At 40.6% G+C, this 21,366-nt stretch overlaps 2 protein-coding genes across 3 annotated transcripts in view; one reads left to right on the forward strand and one right to left on the reverse strand.

Annotated features, from left to right (window-relative positions):
* Positions 1 to 5,543, reverse strand: part of NHLRC3 (NHL repeat containing 3) — a 24,466-nt gene extending 18,923 nt beyond the window's left edge. For both annotated transcript variants that reach the window (XR_005725666.1, XM_040267026.1), the window contains exons 1-5: positions 5,228 to 5,543; positions 4,669 to 4,827; positions 4,235 to 4,382; positions 1,601 to 1,801; positions 804 to 895 (exon numbers count right to left, since the gene is read on the reverse strand). Coding sequence is in view for 1 of the 2 variants with exons in the window: in XM_040267026.1 (XP_040122960.1) it covers positions 804 to 895; positions 1,601 to 1,801; positions 4,235 to 4,382; positions 4,669 to 4,827; positions 5,228 to 5,311 (684 nt within the window). In the remaining variant the exon portion in view is untranslated. The remainder of the gene's footprint in view (positions 1 to 803; positions 896 to 1,600; positions 1,802 to 4,234; positions 4,383 to 4,668; positions 4,828 to 5,227) is intronic.
* Positions 5,544 to 5,847: 304 nt separating this feature from the next.
* The window catches only part of PROSER1 (proline and serine rich 1), a 28,767-nt gene continuing 13,248 nt past the window's right edge, over positions 5,848 to 21,366 (forward strand). The window contains exons 1-8 of the mRNA XM_040267024.1: positions 5,848 to 6,699; positions 9,730 to 9,795; positions 12,064 to 12,132; positions 14,467 to 14,561; positions 15,558 to 15,651; positions 16,727 to 16,837; positions 18,335 to 18,418; positions 21,232 to 21,310. Coding sequence (XP_040122958.1) covers positions 6,655 to 6,699; positions 9,730 to 9,795; positions 12,064 to 12,132; positions 14,467 to 14,561; positions 15,558 to 15,651; positions 16,727 to 16,837; positions 18,335 to 18,418; positions 21,232 to 21,310 — 643 coding nt within the window. The 5' untranslated portion in view covers positions 5,848 to 6,654. The remainder of the gene's footprint in view (positions 6,700 to 9,729; positions 9,796 to 12,063; positions 12,133 to 14,466; positions 14,562 to 15,557; positions 15,652 to 16,726; positions 16,838 to 18,334; positions 18,419 to 21,231; positions 21,311 to 21,366) is intronic.

The raw sequence follows: 21,366 nt of genomic DNA on the forward strand, positions 1-21,366 counted from the left end.
CACTCATTCCTCTAACAAGCAGTCGTTCACTCATTCCTCTAGCAAGCGCCCACTAGCACTGATTCCCTCCAACCTCCCAGTAATGGGTCAGCCAACAAGACCAAGATGTGGAAAAGCAGGCCGCATCCTTAGGGGCTGAGGCCAGTGGGAAGCCAGCTGTTCACTCGTACCGCATCCTTAAACTTCCACCCTATTTACGAGGGTTTGTCCAAAGTGCCAAAGCACTTAAAGAGGAAGCTTGAGAGATTTCAGTGACATATAAAGCATGATAACAGTAGGTTTCATTTAGGTTTGCAACAGGCTGTCTTGAGTTCTTCAGGGAACTGTTACTGTAATACAGGAAGGCAGACTGGCTCTAAGTGACATTCGGTGTACTGGGTTTGATGTATACTACCTGCGGCATACATACAGTGAAATGGATTTTGTTCTTTGGTTTTGTTTTCTTCCTCATCTTTGGGCTGCCCTGAACAGCATGTGGGATCCCAGTTCCCCAACCAGGAATCGAACCTGCACCCCCTGTATTGGAGGCATGGAGGGTTAATGACTGGATGGCCAGGGAAGTCTCAGTGAAATGTTTTTTAATGACATGTGCCCAGGGCTGCAGAGATATGTAGGAGAGTACGTGGGTATATCCAGTCCTGGAGGAACAGCCCATATGCCCTGAGATACACACATTCATTAACATACACACACATCCATGTGTGCAGACAGGCATATGTACACCAAGATCCATATATAATGATACATGCCCCACCCCCATATAATCAGACAATCCAAACACACCGATCAGACCATATATTTACCCGACCGGTGGAATCCACTGTAACACTGTGGGGTATGTTGAACTTAGCAGGCCCTGTTCCATTTTCTCCACGCAGCCAAAGGATCATAAAATCTATAAATGGTAAACACATCTGGTTGTTATAACATGTAGAATGCCTTATGCATTAGCATGTTATATTGTATGTCATGAGTTACAAACTATTCAATTACACCCTGAGCTGATTATGCCTTCCTGGCTTTCTGTTTATATAAATTTGTCTAATCTATATGCTTAAAAAAAAAATTCCTTCTCTGTTTCAAGCAATCAGCTTCTTCAATGGTTTTCTCCACTTAAATTTTTCATAACCCAAATATCATTGTTTAGAGTTCATGCCAACCTCTTCTTCAAATTGGTTCCCCCTCATAATCAATATGTTATTTGGTATTACCTTGTCTCTGAGCTTACAAATTACGATTTTGTAGGTGGCCATTTTTAATGCCCCTGTATCGTGCTAAAGATGTCCCTCTCGCCCCCAGCCCCCAAAAAAGAGACACGCCCAAGTCTCAAATCTCCAAAGCTGTGAATGTGACCTTACTGGAAACCAGGCCTTTGCAGATGCAGTTAAGGATCCTGAGGTGGAGATGACTGAGTTTAGAGTGGACCCAGTGACCAGTGCCCAGATAAGAGAAAGGGGAGGAGGTGTGAAGACACAGGGGCACACAGAGAGGGCAATGTGAAGACAGAGGCGCTGACTGAAGTTCTGCTCAGTGTCAGACAAATTAGACCCAACTAACTGAGTGATACTCTTAGAACACCACACAAAACTAAGCCACGTACCTTGGGACAATTTGATCAACCTGTTATTCAAACCTCCATCTCCATCCACAATGTAAATATCTCCTGTGTCATCTACATGTAATTCCGCAGGGTTATCAAACTGCAGGGGGTTCAAACCAGTGCCTTTTTTGCCTGGGGTCCCCAAAACTTGAACAAGATCACCAAAGGAATTGTATTTTTTAATAGTATGACCATAGAATCCTATAAAGACAAACATGCATATTTCACAAATATAACCACTGCACAAACATTTACATGTTTCAAGTAAGCTGAGAGCAAAAAATCTGACAAAATTAAACAGCAATAAAAAGTTTAAACGCTAATAATTAAATATATTATATCTGACAAGCAATGAAGCTTCATTCGTTATAGCCAAATCTATTCAGACTAGAATCTCATGTACTCCAAAATAAGTAGATTCTAAATAAAACATATACAACCAAAGAGAACTGACTCCTCAAACAGAAGGCTCATGATGTAAAAGTACTGGTACAATACTTTCTTCTTTTATCTTATGACTTTCAATAAACAGTATTTGGACAACAAAATCAAGCTACATCTATACATATAACTGAATCACTTTGCTGTACACCTGAAACTAACAGAACATTGTTAATCAATTATACTCAGGTGTAAAATTTAAAAAGAAAAAGGAATCAAAAGAAAATCAAGAAGAACTTGAACAACTCATATTTGAAAACTGTTATTTCAGTTACTCATGGGCACATCTCAGTTTCAGTAGCTCAATGAAAAAGTTCTTTATAATACAGACACATATATCTATTTTCGTGTTAATTTTTTAAAGCTTTTTTTTTTAAAAAAATTTTAGTAACACTGGCTTATAATACTATTTTTAAGCCACATTTTCTCCAAGTGGAAAGAAATACAAAATTTAACCCATTAGCTTTTCTTTCCTAAATAAGGAATAAATCTTTCCATAGAGTCAAAATTATTACAAGCAAAGCATAAACTGGAATATTAATAAAAAAGGAAAAACCATAAAGCAATTTAACAGAAACCAACTTGAAGGCATATCAAGACCAAGTAACTGGTAGGCATTCAAATGATAAACTGGAAACAATGCGAATCAGCTTGCATTGCATCCTATCTTGACAATTTATTATTATACTTCTTTTGGAGACTTAAGCTAAACTTTGTAGCAATAATTGAGAGCAAAACAGTAAAGAAAACAAACTTCAAACTCTCTAAGGAATTGGAAAAAGGATACCAGTAAACAGCGGTTTTCTTTTTTTAAATGGCTAACATGCAGCCATGTTTTAACTAAAGAGCATTTATTCTTTGAAATATAGGAAGAAATAGAAAAACTGTCTTCAGATCTGTGCATGGAAAAATAAGCTATAATGGAAAGAATGAAAGCAAAATGTGTGTTCTTTCTGTTTCTGGGAACCAGTCAAGTATTTTATAAAAAAGGATCACATGAATGGAAGGAAGTAAAAAGTGAAGGCCTCCTTTTAACCGTGAATCCCGAAAAGGGGAAAAAAAAAAAAAAAGAAGCAAAAATAGTCAAACTTCAGTAAGGTCTAACAATGAGCTCAGAAGTAACCAAGATTTTCTGATTTAACCAAAACCTTACCATCCAAAATATAGCTTGAAATAAAGGACTCACAGACTAAGGCTCAGAAATCTTCTGGGTACTGAGAACAGATATGGTTAGTGCACTGTTCACAAAATGAGACCTCTTTAATTCCAAAATGGTATCTGAATTAACCCAAAGTGGGGAAATAGAATGACCTTCAAGCCATGAACTTATCTGGCACAAGACTAGAAATATTTTCTTTAAGATCTTTCTTTCCTGAGATCCTGAAATAATAATACCAGGTTATCTCTTGAATCATCTTGTCTTAAATCACAAGCACAGGCAACAGCTATCTCTGAACACTTATCTCACAGCTGTAACTTCAACTGTGCTTACTCTGGCAGCATGTGTGTGTCCTAGGTCACTTCCGTCATGTCTGACTCTCTGCAACTCTATGGACCAGGCTCCCTGGTCCATGGGATTCTCCAGACAAGAATACTGGAGTGGGTTGCCATGCCCTCCCCCAGGGGATCTTCCTACCTTACGGATCAAACCCAAGTCTCACGTCTCCTGCATTGACAGGTGGGTTCTTTACCATTAGCACCGCCTGCACACCCTACTAAAATTATTTAATGGAAAGGTTTCAGACATGCTAAAGTCAGCAGGACTTCAGAAGCATTCACACCACCAGCAGTTTCTGCAAATCTTGCACTCTGGGCAAGAAAGCAGTTCTGGTTTCTCAGCAAAATCCCTCAGACAAGTGGTAAAGGAAAACAACAGGCAAAGACCCCATTTATTAGCTTTTAGAGACTACCATTTTATTTGGCTTCACAGAAGTAGTCTAAGAAGAGCAACTGATATTTTAACATGCAAAAGTCCTGTGATAAATTAAATGAAAGATCACAGTAATGATAGCCTCCTTGTTAAATGTCTCAATTATACATGATGACGATATAAAAATTTAGAAAGGTGATTTCACAAATCACTGAAGAAATTACAAATAGATTCAGCCACTCTGATTTTAAAATGGACAGGCAAGAACATGGACAAAGAGGAGGTTTCTAGCAAGATAATGTAAGAGATATTACTACACATACCACTTCCTACATCCGTGATCCAGACGGATTTTTCCTGTGGTGTACTGGCTGCAAATATACCATGAGGTGTGTCAACTGTATAATTCCAGGATCGTAGGAAATATCCATCCTCTGTGAACACTAATACCTTTGGGATGTTATCCCCTCTCTGAAGGTATACAAAAATAACTGCTTAGATAGGATCAGTTTTAAGGAAGCAATCATTATTTTCACAACGAGAAACAGAAGTCAAAGGTTAACCAAGAAATGATGTAATGTTTACAAAACCAAACCATATTAACCTCTATCAAGCTCAAAAGCAAAACACTAACTTAAAAAAACAAATTCCACAATTGGCGTAACATAAACGTACATAAATACTTAGTACAGTAACATAGGAAAGCTGTTTCCTTTGCGTTCGTAACTTTAAGAACAAGAATCCCAGTTTTACTTACCTGGGCCACATAAACCAATCCGCTGAGGGAGTCAACTGCAACAGAAAATGTTGTTCCGGTGAAGTATTCTGAATACTTCGGCCAATCCACATCTAGCCGGTAAAGAATCCCCTCAGCTCTCCAGGAAGTTTTAAAAGCCAAGTGCAGATGTGGTGGGAGCTGGGGAGGAAGAGAAAATAAGCAAACTGACAGTGTACTTCCCTGGTGGCTCAGACGGTAAAGAATCTGTCTGCAATGCAGGAGACCAAGGTTCTCTCCCTGGGTGGGGGAGATGCCCTGGAGGAGGGCATGGCCACCCACTCCAGTTTTCTTGCCTGGAGAATCCCATGGACAGAGGAGCCCAGCTGGCTACAGTCTATGAGGTCGCAAAGAGTGAGACACAACCGAACACACACACCACATTACAAACTTTTTAACGCCAAGGGGCGACACGTCGGCGGTTCGGCCTCAGATGCAGTTTTGAGACGAGCCAGTGAGAGAATCAGCTCCATCTCCATCCCAAGACCACCTCCTAAGAATGCTGCTACCCGAGAAGCAATTTCCTAACCATCCAGCTCACCCGAGAGGCACAGAACCGCGAATGCAAAACCAGAAGCGCTAGAAAGAAGCCAGCGCCGGCTATGCAAACCCAGAATCTCGTCATGACCGGACGGGAAGACTGGCGAGGGAGACGGACTGGCAGGCGGCTGGGGGCCGGAGGACAGCCTCAGGCAGTTCGTCGCCGCAGGGAGCTCTTAGCTCCAAAGCGCCTACCCTGGATGCCCCAGGTTTCAGAACCAAAAAGCACCGGACACCAGAGCGAAACACAGTCCCCACTGGGATTCCGCATTCCCGGCGCGTTCCCTCCCCGCTGCCCCGTCACAAGCCCCGGGCTTACCACGTGACCGCCCTTCCGCCCATCCAAGCTGTGGACCTTTCCTGTCCACCAAGTCGGGGTGCCGGTGGATATGCCTTAACCACTCGACGTACATTCTTTTAAATCCGGACTTACCAATCAAAAACGAGCACAATCAAACTCTAGAATTAAGGGCGTGACCCTCCAAAAATAACTTTCAGGCTTTGGGAAGGACTTCTACGGCATCCAATTCCGAGACGTACAGGCATCTGACAGGGACACCTACATTCCCACACCAGGACCCCTTCTTGGGCTCTCAGGATAGAGGGGCCTAATCTGGCGGCGCAGTGTTGAGTTGACTCCGGCGCGACGGGCTCCATCGAAGGTCCCCTACGAGCCGGGGGAAGCCGTGGGGGTAACCAGGAAGCGCTCCCGGCGCTGTTGGCGCTGCGGTGTTCGGGAGCCCCCCTATCCGAGACCGTGACCCCCTTCGCCCGGCTCCGGGTGCTCGCCGGCCGCCGGCCCGCTCCCGGAAGCGGTGGCAGCTGGTAACAAAGAGCCGGCCAGGCCGCCACTGCCCGGGCTGCGGGCCCCAGGAGTCCGGCGGTAGCTGCTGGGAGTGAGTGAGAGCCGGGCCATGAGGCCAGCTTCGCGGCGGTGAGGGGCAGCCGAGGCGCTGGTGCGGGCCGAGAAGCCGGTGCCTCCCTCCTCGCCGGCCGCAGGATTCGGGGCGCGGGTGCCTCTGCTTCTCGGGCCGCTACACCCGGGAAGGCTGCTTCCCCGATCTGCCTCCGGCGGCGCCTGGCCTTGCGCTGCGGGGACAGACGCTCTGCCTCGGGCCGCCGAACGCCGGGTTTTCTCTGCGGGACTCGGAGGACCCGGCTCTTACCCGAGCGGTCCTGAAGCTTTGTGTAAAGAAGCTGAGGAAGCCTGACGGGTTTTGTTTTGTTTTTAATAAAAAGTTTTTATAAGTCCCCATTTTTAGAAGTTTTTGCAGACTTTGAAGTCCTCTACCTCTTACGCGTCCTTCCTCCTGCTCCTTGAGTCTTTTTCCTTAGCTGGAAACATTTTTTACTCTCGGAGCGGACCGGGGATGATCGTTTTGTAATTGAAACTGTAACTGTTAAAACCTCGTCGAGATAGTAGTCAAGATGGACAAAAAGTCCTTTGAAATGGTGCTGGATGAAATTAGAAAGGTAATTGCACTTAATTCCTTCAATCTGTGAGTTACGAATTCTCATGATTTGTTCTCTCTGGGGGACTGCGAGCAGATTGTGTAAAATACGGATTTAAGGATTGCAAAACTGGTTGGAATTTTAACGTCTAGTGTAGGAGTTTATATCTTGATACATTTCACGATACGAAACGGAGATTTGCTAACTCCAAACTGCTCGAGAATCAGACCGGTATTGCGGAGCTTATATTCAGTGCCCTCGGTTCCCAAGTCCGCCCTACAAATCTTGAATCACTGTATTTTTGGATAAGTGATTTCGTATTTCTGAACCGATTTCTTCATCTTTCAGTAAGATTGAATGAAAACTAGAAATACGTAGAAAGTTTCTTTAATGGTGGTTATGATGAAAGGATTTTTAAGTTTGAGTGTAAGCAGACTGTATTTGTTGCTTCGGCGGGACAAAGTATCCTAATAAAAAGTGTGGCATTAAGCTTAAAGGCAGATTCTTAGGAATGGGCTTCAATAACTCGCATTTCAAAACTTTTTTTCCTTCTGTTTGCCAGGTTTTTGCTTCATTTTGAGACTATTGTAGGTAGCCTACATCCCACTAGACAGCAAAAAATTTAAAAAAATTGGAATGTAGCCTTGAGGCTTAACAGTATTTTAAGCGCAAAAAGTTAAGCCTTTACAAAATTAAACCTGAAAAGACTGACTAACCATTCGTATGTTAATACAGGGTTCTTTGCTTAGAATATCAGGGCTGTTTCCTCGCCATTTTCATATTTTCAAGACCCTTGATTGAGGCGGAAAGACTTGTTACCTTGTGCACTGGTGATTATTATTTTTTCAGCTTATGAAATTGTTAATAAAATTGCCCGTTTTTCTTCATTCTGTATAAAGCAAAATGCTGTTTTCCTTCATCCTTTGTAAATTTTTTTTTTCAAATTTGCATGTTAGGTTACATTTGTAATGCTATTGGGTATTCTTTTTTTGAATCAAAATAAAATTTCCTTTTTTCCAAATCGAATTTGCCCAATAAAAATCTGCAATAAAATGTCAGCCTGCTGAGTACATACTTAGAATTTGCCACAATTTGTTAATGAGCTGATGTTAAACTACTGTTTATGAGAAAACAATTTGTTCAGGGAGAGGAGTCGATTTCTTTTGGAAGCTCTAGGGTGTCGGTTTGTATATTCTCTCCCTGCTAAATTGTGGACAGATGACATGGTAAATACTAATGAAAGGAATAGGAACTTTTCTAGAGATTAAAGTCAAATTCATAACATAAGTCCCTTATTTCTGGTCTGAAATCAAGATGTATCTTTTTCTGCCTGTGCCAAATAATTAGATACATCAACATAGTACTAGGTTATTAAAATAGGATAAAAATATAGTGTATCAAGTATGAGAGTTACTGTTGGCTTTTCAAAATTGCTCTCAGACTTTGTAAATCAGTTTAAACCAGGTAATCTCTTCCTGAGTGTTACCATTATGTCTGTAGGTAATACTAGCTGTCACTATTGTCATTTAAAAACAAAGGCATGTAAGAAGACACTAGAAAAAGAAATAGGAAGAAGAAAGGAGGGGGGAAAGCAATATGGAATCTGCTTTCTAAGAAGAGGCTAATAATAATATTCATTATTGAGCACTCAGAGTGTGCTTGTTCCAAGCACTTCCTCCATGCGTTATTTGATTTAATCTGCCGAATAGCTCTCGAGGTGTGAGTTCTATACCCCTCATTTTACAGATGGCATGTCTAGTCTCTGGAGGTTAACTGGCCAGCTCAAAGTTAGCCAGCTGATAAGGGAGGGGGTTCAGTGTTCAAGGTCAGGGGTTCTGACTCCAGCTATGGTGTTGTGCCTGGGGATACAGCTGCGTCTCTCAGGTGCTGATAAAAGAAGACATGACTTGGCATCAACACAGTCCAGGATTTGGGCCAGAAACTTGCTCTTGATTGTGTCAATAATGGCAATAATAAACCCCCCAAGAGCACATTATCCAGAATCCCATTCCCTTCCCTTTTTCATGAAAATTCAACTACTGAGCTCCCTGCATGTTTCTTTGTTGACTCGTCATGATGTTCTAGCAGCATGATGCATGTAGAAAGTACAAATATGATTGTTCTGGAATGAATGCAAGGGGATTCATTCATTTTTGGGGGGGGTTATGACTGACCATATTTCTATATGCTAGAAAGTACTATATACTAGTACTGTCCATATTTCTAGATACTAGAAAGTGACCGCTACAGTAAATCTAGTTACGACCTGGCACCATACAAAGGGGATTAGTGGATTTTTAATGAGTGGTTGTTACCAGATTGTGGTAGTCTGGTATTTTCATCTCTAAGCTTAGCATGTAGTTGCCAGGAGAATCATACATGATTTCCTGTGGCTGTAGATGGTGCTGGGTCAAGGCCATGAACTTCTCTCTGAACTTGTGTCACGTTTGACTATTTTAATCCTGAGGTGGGTAGTGATTGGTGTTCCCTTTTGTGGGTGAAGAGGCTCTCAGGGCAATTAAAATACCTCCCAGAGACCACATTGCCAGTTAGTGGCAGGCACATGGCTTGGCTTCTGGGTTCCTATCTCAGTAGAAACACTGAGAGCCTGGACTGGACCTTGTTTTACCCATGTTTCTCTATCAGTTAGTGCATATAGGTGTGCAGTAAATAATTATCTGCTGAATGAGTAATGGCTAGTACATTTAACCTTAAAAATGATGGTTTGGTTGAATTTGGAGTGATTTAAAACTGCAATCACTTTTACAGGAATACTTAATTTCTATTAATGTAGAATCTTATCTGTTACAATTCTATTCCCTTCCTTTGTAGGAGTGAGTAGGGAGGCCAGGGGTTTTCCTGGTGTCTGATTGTATCCCTAACAGCATGGAACCCCAAAGGTAGAATGTCACATCACCATGGTGACTTTGTCAGCCTCCTTGTCTCCGGGCTACAGAAGGTCTGCTGCTGTTTGAGTTGCATAGGCAGCTTTCATGTATGCATACTGCTGTTCTGTTTACATATATTTATTCTGTTTTTCTGTGTTTTTAGGCTGTTTTGACAGAGTACAAATTAAAAGCGATTGAATACGTACACGGATATTTCTCTAGTGAACAGGTATTCTTTTGTTTATTTAAGCGAAAGCTTTTTATATATATATATATATTTTTTTTTAACAGTGATGTTCTGATTAGTGCCTTTACTTATTTACCTACTGATCAAGTTCAGAATTGCTTTTACTTTGTTGCTCTGTTTATTCAGGAACTTTAGAAGCTTTCAGTTTTAACAGAAAACTTTACATAATTTATAGTTGGCATGTTTTATAAGCATACCCACTTTCATCATGATATCATATGCTAAAATGATTTTAAAATGCAGTGTCTGAAAAACACAGTTCAAAGTGTTTATATTCTGAGCACAGTATCATATGCCTGTAAACTTCTAATAGTTAACATACCCAAATTTGTACAGTGTTTATGAGTCAGTAATTGCAGAATTCACTGCAATTTATACAACTTGGAACAAATGGTGATATATGTTCTTATGTGAAGCCACGAATAAGAAAAAAAATAGTGTCTAATAAGTAGTTTCTGTATCTTCCAGAAGACTGATATTATCAGTGGGATTGTTTAGTGGAAACTTTCACCCAACTTTAGGAGTTTGCTGATTTTGAAAAATAAGTTTGTGTGTATATACACACATGCAGAGATAGCTGGATTTCCAAGGAATACTTGGAAAATACTTGATACAGATAGGAAGCAGAAATAGAATGTACATCTGGAGAACAGTTCTGGGAAATGGTGGGAACATGAGTAAGGTAGACAATGGATGAAACTGTAGATTGAATTAGTAAGTAAATGCCCCAACTTTTCATCTCTTTCTCAAGACTTTCAAAACTGGAATAACATTAAGCCAGTAGTTCTGCCTCCTAAACTCCTGAGAGCTACTCTGTGATTTGCACATGTTGCTACCTGTTTAATGAGTGGTTTCCAGATGTCCCATAACTTTTCACAGTGCTTTTTTTTTAAACTTGAATGTTTCAGGAAGATTTGTAATTTCACATAGCTGATAGCTTTTCTTTCCTTCTCTTGTATGTGTTTCTGTGTATACATGTGAAATTTTGTAGAAAACTTCCCATAGTAGAAATTTAATGACTTTGCTATAGTCATTAAAAATTTTATCAAGCTATTTCCTAAGTGTGATCTTATAAGCCTACTTATTATAATGAATATCTCCCATCCTATATCATACATGATAGTTTATAAAATTTTATGGTTGGTGTAGTCCCAGGTAGCATTCACTGTGTATAGGAAAAACATTATTCCCATAAAAGTAAGGACATACTCTTACCAAGTTGTACAGAAAGTACACACAGTAACTGTTTGCTACTTATGTATCTCTCAGTGAGGAGTGAGAAGTATTTTTACTCTTCTTTACATAGCACCCCATTTTCTAGTGTTAACTTTGCTTTGTGGAATAATTGAACCCGAAACATTGTGAGGAACTCAGAGTAAAATAACTCATTAACCCAGATTTCACTATCCTCTCATCCTGAGTCTTTGTTGTTGTTCCTTTTGGAGTGTCCTTGGAGGCAGTGAACCCGGAGACCGCAGTGGTGTGGTTTCTACGCACCTCTGGCTAGCCATGGCACAGTGTCTCCCTCATGCACTTGAACTTGGCTGGTGGTAGTACGGGAGAGCCTGGCTGGCTGTGCTCTCAAAGTGGCTTACTATTTAGAAGCTGCTGGCGTGATTCAGGGTAATTCTCACCTTTTTAGAGAATAGATCTGTGGTCTAAGTCAAAATAGTGTGCCCCCCACATCTGAGTTAGAGAGTAGAAATTAGTGGACCACCACTAAACCACACCACTGAAGACCTTTTTCTATGACTAAAACTGTTCTTCTCCACTAAATGTTTTAAAGCTTTCCTTTCATACTATATCTTTATATTCCTAAGTGAACATTTTAGATCCATCTAGTACTTTTCCAACTTTCTTTTTCTCCAGGTATTTTATTCTTCCCCTACCTTATACATTCCTTTATTTCTAGACCAGTGCTGTCCAAGACTTTGTGTAATTGTGGAAATGCTCTTTCTCTGCATTAACCACGATGGTAGCTTCACACGGCTGTTGAGCCCTCCCTTACCATGTGGCTTATGCCAGTAGGGAACTGAGTTTTCTCTTTGATTTAGTTTCAGTTGATTTAAATGTAAGTAGCTGCACGTGGCTGCTCTGTCTCACAGTCTAAACTCTGGTGTCATGCTTATGCCTCGTCATCTGGGCCCCGGCAGCACACTTTGAATAGCAATTCAGAGTACGGAAATAAATCTTGTAGAAATGTTTGCAAACACGTTGTCGGTAGAGCTAAATTAGTTCTTTGCTTTTCAGGTGGTTGATTTACTGAGATATTTCTCCTGGGCGGAGCCTCAGTTGAAGGCAATGAAAGCATTACAGCACGTAAGTAATTTACTTTTCCTTAGAATGTAGAATTTTAAGTATTTTGAATTCTCCCCTCATTTTCTGTAATCCATCTCAAGTTGCAGTTTGTTTGCTGTAGTTGCAGACACTAAATTCCATTATACTTTATTCAAAAATAACTATGTTAAAAACATTAAAGCTTCCCAAATTGTAAATTTCAATCATATGTACTATACTGTTAAATTGTACAGAATTCTAATTGGCAGACTGGAGTAGAAAATATTTATAGGCAAGCAAAACATAGGATTCAAATTCATAAGTATTTTTATTTACTTCCGTTTTTGTGTGTCTTCACCTTCCTGTATTTAGTCTTAGAAGAATAGTCAGACTGATCTATGCCTGCATTTTTTTAGACCAATGCTGTCCAAATGACCTTTCAGTGACAATACAAATGTTTTGTATCTGCTCTATCCAATATGGTTGCATGTGGTTTTTGTGCACTTAAAATGTGTCATCTGTCTGAGGAATGGTATTTTTAAGGTGTTGTTTGATTTTAATGTAAGCAAGCAACATGTCTAGTGGCTACCATATGGGTGGCACAGTGCTAGAGCCTAGGTTTTCAGAGGCTCTGAAGTCAAATGGGGTCTGACTGTATAGAGGATTTTCCCGGGAGTATCAGGCACTGATACCTTTAAAGAAATCTGCTGATCTTGAGGGCTTCCCAGTGGCTAAGTGGTAAAGATTCCGCGTGCCAGTGCAGGAGAAGCTGGTTTGATTCCTGGGTTGAAAGATCCCCTGGAGGAGGGCATTGCAACCCACTCCAGTATTTTTGCCTGGAAAATCCCATGGACAGAAGGGCCTGGAGGGCTACAGTCCATGGGGTTGCAAAGAGTCAGCACAACTGAGCCAGCACACAAGCACCTACAGATCCTTATCTTCCTAAACTAATTTGCTTAAGAAAGTGTCTGGGTCTGTTAGTGCTTCTTCTCTTTAACAATTGCTTTTTTTTTCTGCTTTATTTAAGAAAAGAAAAGATTGTCTCACTCATTTACCTATCAGCAGGGGTTGAAAAATCTTTCTCTAAGGACCAAAGAAAAGGAGAGCAAGGCAGAGAGCTTCTGTAAAAAATACTGTTGGGGACCTTGGCTTATTTTATCAGGAGAGCAAGGCAGAGAGCTTCTGTAAAAAATACTGTTGGGGACCTTGGCTTATTTTATCAGAACAGCAAACTCAGGACAAAGCTCTGAAGCCAGCTTGCCTACCCACCCACCTTAGAATTAAGACTCAGAAGTGGGAAGGCTGCACAGGCAGCCCTTCATACACTTAGAGACAAAATAAATCTGATTTGACTGTGTTCATTCTGAAGACTGACTTTGATGATTAGGTTACATTCTGGACATTTTCATAAATGAGCTAGAGCAGTAGATCCAAGGTCTTCAGAAATATATAAGAAACTTACATATCAGGAAATCAATCTTTGGCAGGTATGTAACCTTCCGATAAAACTTTCAGATGTCCGTTTACAAACACGTAAGGGGGCATGCAGTTTTACCAGTTCTTTTGGTGATACAGGTTAATAGTGTTTAAAAACAACTTCAGTTGATCAGTTGATTCTAACTAATCTCCTTATATTGACTTTGATTTTGAATTTCCTCCACTGCTAACATAAATATATAAATTGACCTGCTTTTCAAAAACATAGGTATCCTAGACAAATATTAAAGTATGTAACAGTCCATATAATCCCTGTGTCATAATGCACATTAACTTCTTAGAAGTTCTGCAGTAAAAGAACCTGTTAATATTTAACCCATCTTTCCCCTAATCATGTGATTGGAGTACCTTTTTTTTAATAACACTATTCAGCACCATGGACTTCACTAGAAGTGCTGATTGTGACATAACCTAGCACTCCGAATTACAATTTTTTTCTAACTTTTCGAGCAATGTGTCTCCCTTGTTTGTAAATAGCCTCTTTTTATATAGCCTTTTTGAAGAAAGTAGAATATGTAATTTTTTTTTATAGATGAACATATTGAGAGATGTGGATAAGAAAGAGCACATAATTGATCCAAGTTGCTCAGTTGTGTCCGACTCTTTGCGACCCCATGGACTGTATAGCCCTCCAGGCTCCTCAGTCTGTGGAATTTTCCAGGCAAGAGTACTGGAGTGGGTTGCCATTTCCTTCAAGTAGTTACATTGAAAAAGCCTAATTTTAATCCACATAGTTGTTAGGGCTTACTTTTGATTAAGCAGCTTTCATCTCACATATTTATATTAAGAACATTTAATTACACTGCCCCCACCCCCAAAAGGCAGATTCTGGCATGAAAATTTCTCATGTTGAAAGTAAAATTATTTTTTTATTACTAGAAAATGGTGGCTGTTCACCCAGGAGAAGTGGTCAATATACTCAACTGTTTCACCTTCAGTAAAGACAAACTAGTTGCTCTTGAACTGTTAGCTTCGTAAGTATTTCTTCTTTTTACTCAGAGAAAAATTTGGAAAACTTTTCAAACATCTTTTAACTCATTAGTGTATGTTAATGTGTCAGAATTATATTGGTAAATGGAACTAATAAAATGTATGAAAGCATAGAGCTGAATTCTTATATCTTAGCTAGTGTGCTCATTACACATGATTATAAACTTGTAAAGTTAGTGGGGCTTATTGAGTTTAATTCTTTTGATTTGGCTGCATATCGGTGACTTGCTTTGCCTTCCCACTCAGAATAACTTGAAAGGCTTGTTGATAAATCCAGAGGACTGATGGTTAGATGGGTTTTCCACATTCTGACAGTATATATTTTTTTGCTTCATATACACTTACTCTGTCTGGATCTTGTTTTCCTCAATTGTGAAAATAAGGATTTTATCTACATGGTAGGGATGCAGATTTTTAATACTATAAGATTTAAAACACTCAGCACAGCATTTGAGAAATGATTGTGAAATAAATTTGAAAAGTGAATGTTAGAGAAAAGGAACCTACTCTCCTATAATGTATTTATGAGAGTCTATAAATTGCTATTTATTTCCAGCACATGCAGTTTCTAAGTCCCTAATATATTTATAAACGACCACAAAAACACAAATTTCAAATAAAACATAACTTCATTTTTAGATCAACCTTGATTTTTATGCATTTAGCATAGGGGTTTGTTGTATTGCCATTAGCTCTCCTGACACAGGGTAGATTTGCAAGAATCTCAAAATAGTGATTTTTTTAAAATTTGAAATATTACTTTGTTACTTTCAAGTAGCCAGATAAACATCATTGAGTTACTATATTTACCATATATTTACCATATTTATATAAACATGTTAATTACACTCATCAATCAAAACTGAATAATCATACTCTTCTTGTTACATCATGGAAAAAAGCTTACTCAGATATATCTGTGTATTAAATGTGTGTGTCCAGGTTCTTAAATGAAAAGCTAAATTGTATTTCCTTGGTAGAAACATTGTTGATGCACAGAATTCTCGACCCATTGAAGATTTGTTCAGGATAAATATGTCTGAGAAGAAACGGTGTAAGAGGGTGCTTGAACAGGTAATTTCCTCAAGATTGCTATATAAATGGGACATGGTTTTCCTGAATGCTGATGAAGAAAACAGTACCAATCTTATTACTATGCTAACTTTTGATGAATAACCTGATTGCTCTTCTGTAATGGGTTAATAATGACAGCCCTGCAGTCTGTGGCAGGGAACTAGAGCTTTTAGGGGGACCCTGGGGTATGAAGAGATGGCTTGAGAGTGAGAAGCCAGTGGCGCCTCAGTATGAGCCTCAGAGGGTGTTTATGCTCAGTCCCTTGGTAGCTCTGCCGTGTCTCCAAGCTTTTGTCTTTATGTGTTTAGGAGGAACTGACTCAGACTGTAAAGAATCTGCCTGCAGTGCAGGAGACCTGGGTTCGATCTTTGGGTCGGGAAGATCCCCTGGAGAAGGAAATGGCAAACCCATTCCAGTATTCTTGCCTGGAAAAATCCCATGGACAGAGGAGCCTGGCGTGCTACTGTCCATGGGGTCACAAGAGTCAGACACCACTTCAACTAAACCACCACCAGGAACTTGACTTATTTGTCATCAGGCTTATTTTCATCAAACTTATAAAAAATGAATAATTATAAGACTAAATTTCAGTTTGTCCATTTAAAATCTCTATTAGTGAGAGAAGTTGTACTTGTCCAAGTCTAGAAAACTTGATTCATCATTCAAGGTAGTTATTTCTTAGGATTTTGACAGGTGGAAACTGGATTAGTGGTTAGAAACCTGCTCGAGGAGGGCATGGACTGTTCCCCTAGGAGCTGCAGCCCAGTCGTATTTAGTCCTCGCACACAATTTACAGAATCCGTCGTGAGGAGATCTTTGGGCAGGAGTCTACTAGTTGCAACGATAAAAACATTCTGTTACCATTTAAATAATTCCATTTAAGTGAAGTGATTTTACTTACTAATTTTATCATGTTCACCAGTGGAAGTGCTGACTGATGTATGAACAGATTGAATGTGATGCTCTTCCTTAATCCATCCTATTTAGCAGGGCTTCCCAATATCCAGAATACTAAATTTTGTGAGTTTATTTTATTTATTTTTTTTTAACAGTCCTCCTCTTTGTTATGTTTCAGGCTTTCAAAGGGGGTTGCAAAGCTCCTCATGCGATGATATCTTCTTGTGGAACAATCCCGGGAAATCCATATCCCAAAGGAAAACCTAGTCGCATCAATGGAGTTTTCCCAGTAAGCATACTTGTGTGGCTACATGTGCAACTTCTTTGTATAAAATTGAACACAGTTATGGTATGTAAAGAAAATGCCAGTTGATGATGCTTCTACAAAGTAAAGGAATTTTACTATGTCAGCAACATAATTCATAGGTTCACCACTGAATGAAAGCGCATACATAAGCTATATTAAAATATTTCTATAAAATATATAGAACAACAAGCCACAGAAAAGAGAGTGATTTAGTTTTGACTTGTTTTGGCAAGTATTTTAGAAGCACTGATTTGCATGTAATAAAGGACTATTTCTCAGATTCTCGGTATTCTTCAAACAGTTTCACACTTAAGTGTGTTTGGGAAATCCTGCATGCAGTGTCTCTTTTGGAGAATCACATTGCATAGTAACGGCTCTGAGAAGTCCCACAGGAAAGACAAGTTATTTTTATGTCACCCAGTGTTCCTCAGATTTCTTTGTGAAATAATTTTTTCAAAGAATGGTGTATTTTTAACGGCAATGTGACAAATAGCCTTAAAACTTACTGGATTGAAACAATAAACGTTTAGCATCTCATGCAGCTTCTCTAGACCAGGACTCTAGGAATAGCTTTGTTTGGTTCTGGCTCAGGGTTTCTCATGAGGCTGCAGTCATCTGATCGCTTGATTGGAGCGTGAGCCTGAGCTTCCAAGGTGAGTCACAAACCTAGCAAATTAGTGTTGAGGTTGGCAGGCGGGGGGGTCTTTGTTCCTCGGCATAAGGACATTTCCGTAGTGCTGCTCGAATACCTCTTGACACGGCAGCTGACTTCCACCAGAGCAGATAGTCCTGGAGACGGCCGGCCAAGCCCATGTTGTCTGTTACGGCTCAGCCTTGGGAGTCAAATGCCCTCAGTTCTGGAACATCCTGTTTGATACATGGGTCAGCCCTGTTCATGTTGGGGGCTGCACAGGGACACGTAGGAGCGAGGATCACTGGGGGCCACCTTGGAAACTAGCTCCAAACTAGTATGTACCACTTAGAACACAAACAGTTAGCAGGACACATTGTAATAGGGTGTCAGCTTATTTTCATCTGTTAATTAGAGCAGTCTCAAGTGAGGTCAATATAAGTGATCACACTTAAATACTTAGAGAGAACACTATTTCTTATTACTTATTTTCAACTGTAATATAAGCACTGTTTTTGATTCTTTGAGCATCAGATACTGTAGCACTGGAGCTGTCTCTGGCTGCTTCTACTGTGCAGTGAAAAAAGTAGAACATACTTTCTCCTCCTCTGTCTCTCTATGAGAATTGTGTGTTTCCTTGAACCTCTGTACGTGTTATGAGGACTGCGTCAGGATCATGAGCCAGCACAGGACTGGGGCTGTGGTCCCTCCTTACACTCCTGCCAAGTTATGTCCTTTGTTCAGGGTAGCACAGCAAGGGTATGGATTTGTTTTGATTTTGCTTTGGGGTTTGTATGGGTTTTGTTTTGTTTTGATCTCAATTATCTTTCCTTCTTTTTTTGAAATAGGGAACCCCTTTGAAGAAAGATGGTGAAGACTGTACCAATGAAGGCAAAGGAATAGCCGCACGGATTCTCGGACCATCCAAACCAGTATGTTTAGAAAACAAGTGACAGGACAAGTCTTGATGCTTATATCTGGTTTTCTGTCTATTCAAAGCATAAATTTCATTTTTTGTTGGGCAGTCTAAAGTGCAGTAGAAACTAGGAAAGTGAATGTGTTCCTAGGGAAATACACTACAATTAGTTAACAGTGTTAAAGGCCCTTTTGAGGATTAATGGCGTATGTTAAAGGTAGACCAGTTGAACTGCTATTACTGTTTTTTTTTTCTGCAGCCATATTCAGCAGTTTGCTTGGAGATGTGGAGAGTGGAGAGTTCACTTTAACTAAGGTTGAGGTATGATGGCTGGATTAGTGTTAGTATTAGTGAAGTGAGGATGGAGCCAGGAGGTGGAGTGTATTTTCAAGGGAGTGATTGGAATATAAACTGAGCAGAGAAGACAACCTCGTGAGCTGAAGGATTGTACTACAAGAGGCCAACACTCAGCTGCCTTGCAGTCCTGACTGCCCACCTGACAAGAACTTGGGTGGCTGTTGTTTACAGTAAAATAGTTACAGACCATAGTCCTTGCACAGAACTAGCACATTTTCCAGGGCTGCCATTAAGAGTGCTGGAGAGAGTATAGGTTTGTCACTCCAGGGCATCCCGTCTGCCCCAAGATGTGGGTGCCAGCCCCCTCGAGGGGGTGTGTGTGATCTCTCATCCTCTCCATCTCTGTAGTTACAGTTGCAGCATGTGGCCTAGCTTTGCTTACCTCTGGTCCTCTGGAGACCAGCTCTTTGAATGTTCTTTCATACCTAAGTCCTGTAAACTCTAAAATGGAAGATTTGTGGATTTCAAAAGGTAAAAAGACTAAGCTATTGAATTCATAATTCCAGTCTGCATTCTACAAGAGTTGTCAGAATGCCAAATGCCAAAGGAAATAGTGCTTGTTTCTTTCAAAAAGAGAAAAGGGGGTAGGAACAAGAAGATGACTGCTGGGGTCCAGCCCCCACAGGATCCAGGGAAACCCGAAGGAGAAACGGCGTCGGTGATTGATTTAGAGAGAGATAAGGAAAGAATGTTGAAGATAAGAAAATAGAAGAGAGAAAGAGGCTGATATTCCTTGGTTTACATAGAAAGCCAATAAAACTCCAAGACAAGAAGTTTGCCCTGCTCACGGAGGCCACAGGTGCCCTCCCGGTCTCCTGAGGGAGTGAAGATGCAGAAGGTCTTCCCGTTCAGGTCTTAGAAACCCGGGCAGATAAGTGAATGCAGGGAGCCCCTATGCTCCAAGGGATCAGCCTGAAAAAGAGAGAGAGAGAAAGAAAGAGAGAAGGAAAAACACGGGGTGACCAAGCTGCTTCGGTGAGCGAGGCCCAAAAGCTTTATTTTTCAGAAGGTACTTTTATACCTTGCCTTATACATAGAGGGAAATGAAAGATGCAAGGTCATACAGAGTCAGCCCAAACATTCCAGCAGTTTTTTCCTTATTGAAACGAGGATTTTTCCGCATACCTTTTCCACAAATGATATTGTGTACAGTATCTTTTGGCCTTGGAGGCCTGTGAACATTTTATGACCCTCCTTTGATAAAGGCTGCTCAACCAGAAAACTTGTTTTCCCTCAAAGTGTTTTTTCTTTATATTTCTAATCTATGTCAGCCTCAGAAAATGCCAAACAGAGTTACATTTCACAGAGAAAAAGGTGCAGTGAGTTACAAGAAAGAACCAATTAGCTCAAAGATCTAATGTGGTTAAATTCAAGGCTACACTTGTTTTTCTTACATTCTCACTATGTTAACTAATGCACTCCCAGGTGCACAGTGGATAAGATATAGGGAACTTAGCAACAAGCATTGGCCCAATAATGAAATCCTACATCAGCACTACTCTAATAACTTTTAACTCTTTCAAAGGCTCTATGTTTTAGGCTTTCTGTGCCTCTCACAGTTGGGAGGCTGTAAATAATCACATGCGTAGCTGTAAGAGCCTGGATATACCTGCCAAGCAAGCTAGAATGCTAACAGAGGGGGTTTGATTTGAAATATTCCTCTCATGTCCAGGAAACTTATTAGCTATAACCCTAAGTTGATTTTCTCCAGAGAAAGGTGGTCAGGGTTAGCCCCCTGTTAATGTCAGAGGAGTTGGTGAAAGTCATGAAATAGTAAAACAGACAGATTCTGGTTTGGGGGTAGATGCTCGAGAAAGCCTAGGGAGCCCCTTGAGTTTTGAAGCCTTGCTTAACAGTTCTCTTCCACATGACCTTGTCATGGGTGGGATCTCCCGTGGTGGCTCCCAGCAGATGACTTTCCAGGAGGATGTGGCAAGTTCTTGGGTAGCCGAGACTCCAAAACCTGGTGGGTTTCTTGTGTTCCATGGGAGGAGACAGGAATCCTTGGATTAACCTGGACTGGGTCAGAGAAGAATCTGCTGTTCAGGACGAGGTTGGGCCTTTTGTTGGAGATGATCTGCAACTGAAATGAAAAATTAACGCCTCTACAGCAGACCAAATGGAGTTGAGTTTGAGCAAACTCCAGGAGATGGTGAAGGACAGGGGAGCCTGGCGGGTTGCAGTCCATGGGGTCACAATGAGCCGCACACGATTGAGTGACTGAGCAACAGCAACCGCAGCAGCAGTCTTTGGCAGGACCTCTCTTTGGACTTTAATAGGAGCCACGTTTATTAAAGCAAAGAAATTTCCCTCCTTTGTGCCATTTGTTAGTGCAGTGGCAATGGATAATATGCTGGGGCATTTTTGTCCTCTTAGACCTAAATGTTTTGAAAGACAAGTTGTATTTTGTTTTGGCAGGAGACAGCTTCCTTGATGTTCTGCTAACTGCTGTACTTTCCCCTCTCATTCTAGCCTCCTTCAACATACAATCCACATAAGCCTGTTCCTTACCCGATACCTCCATGCCGACCACATGCAACTATTGCACCAAGTAAGGAGCTCTTTCATAGTTCTTTTTTTTTTCCCTTTTTGCTCTTTATTTATTAA

This window comes from Oryx dammah, unplaced genomic scaffold (genome assembly GCF_014754425.2).
Source record: "Oryx dammah isolate SB20612 unplaced genomic scaffold, SCBI_Odam_1.1 HiC_scaffold_24, whole genome shotgun sequence".
Lineage (NCBI taxonomy): Eukaryota > Metazoa > Chordata > Mammalia > Artiodactyla > Bovidae > Oryx > Oryx dammah.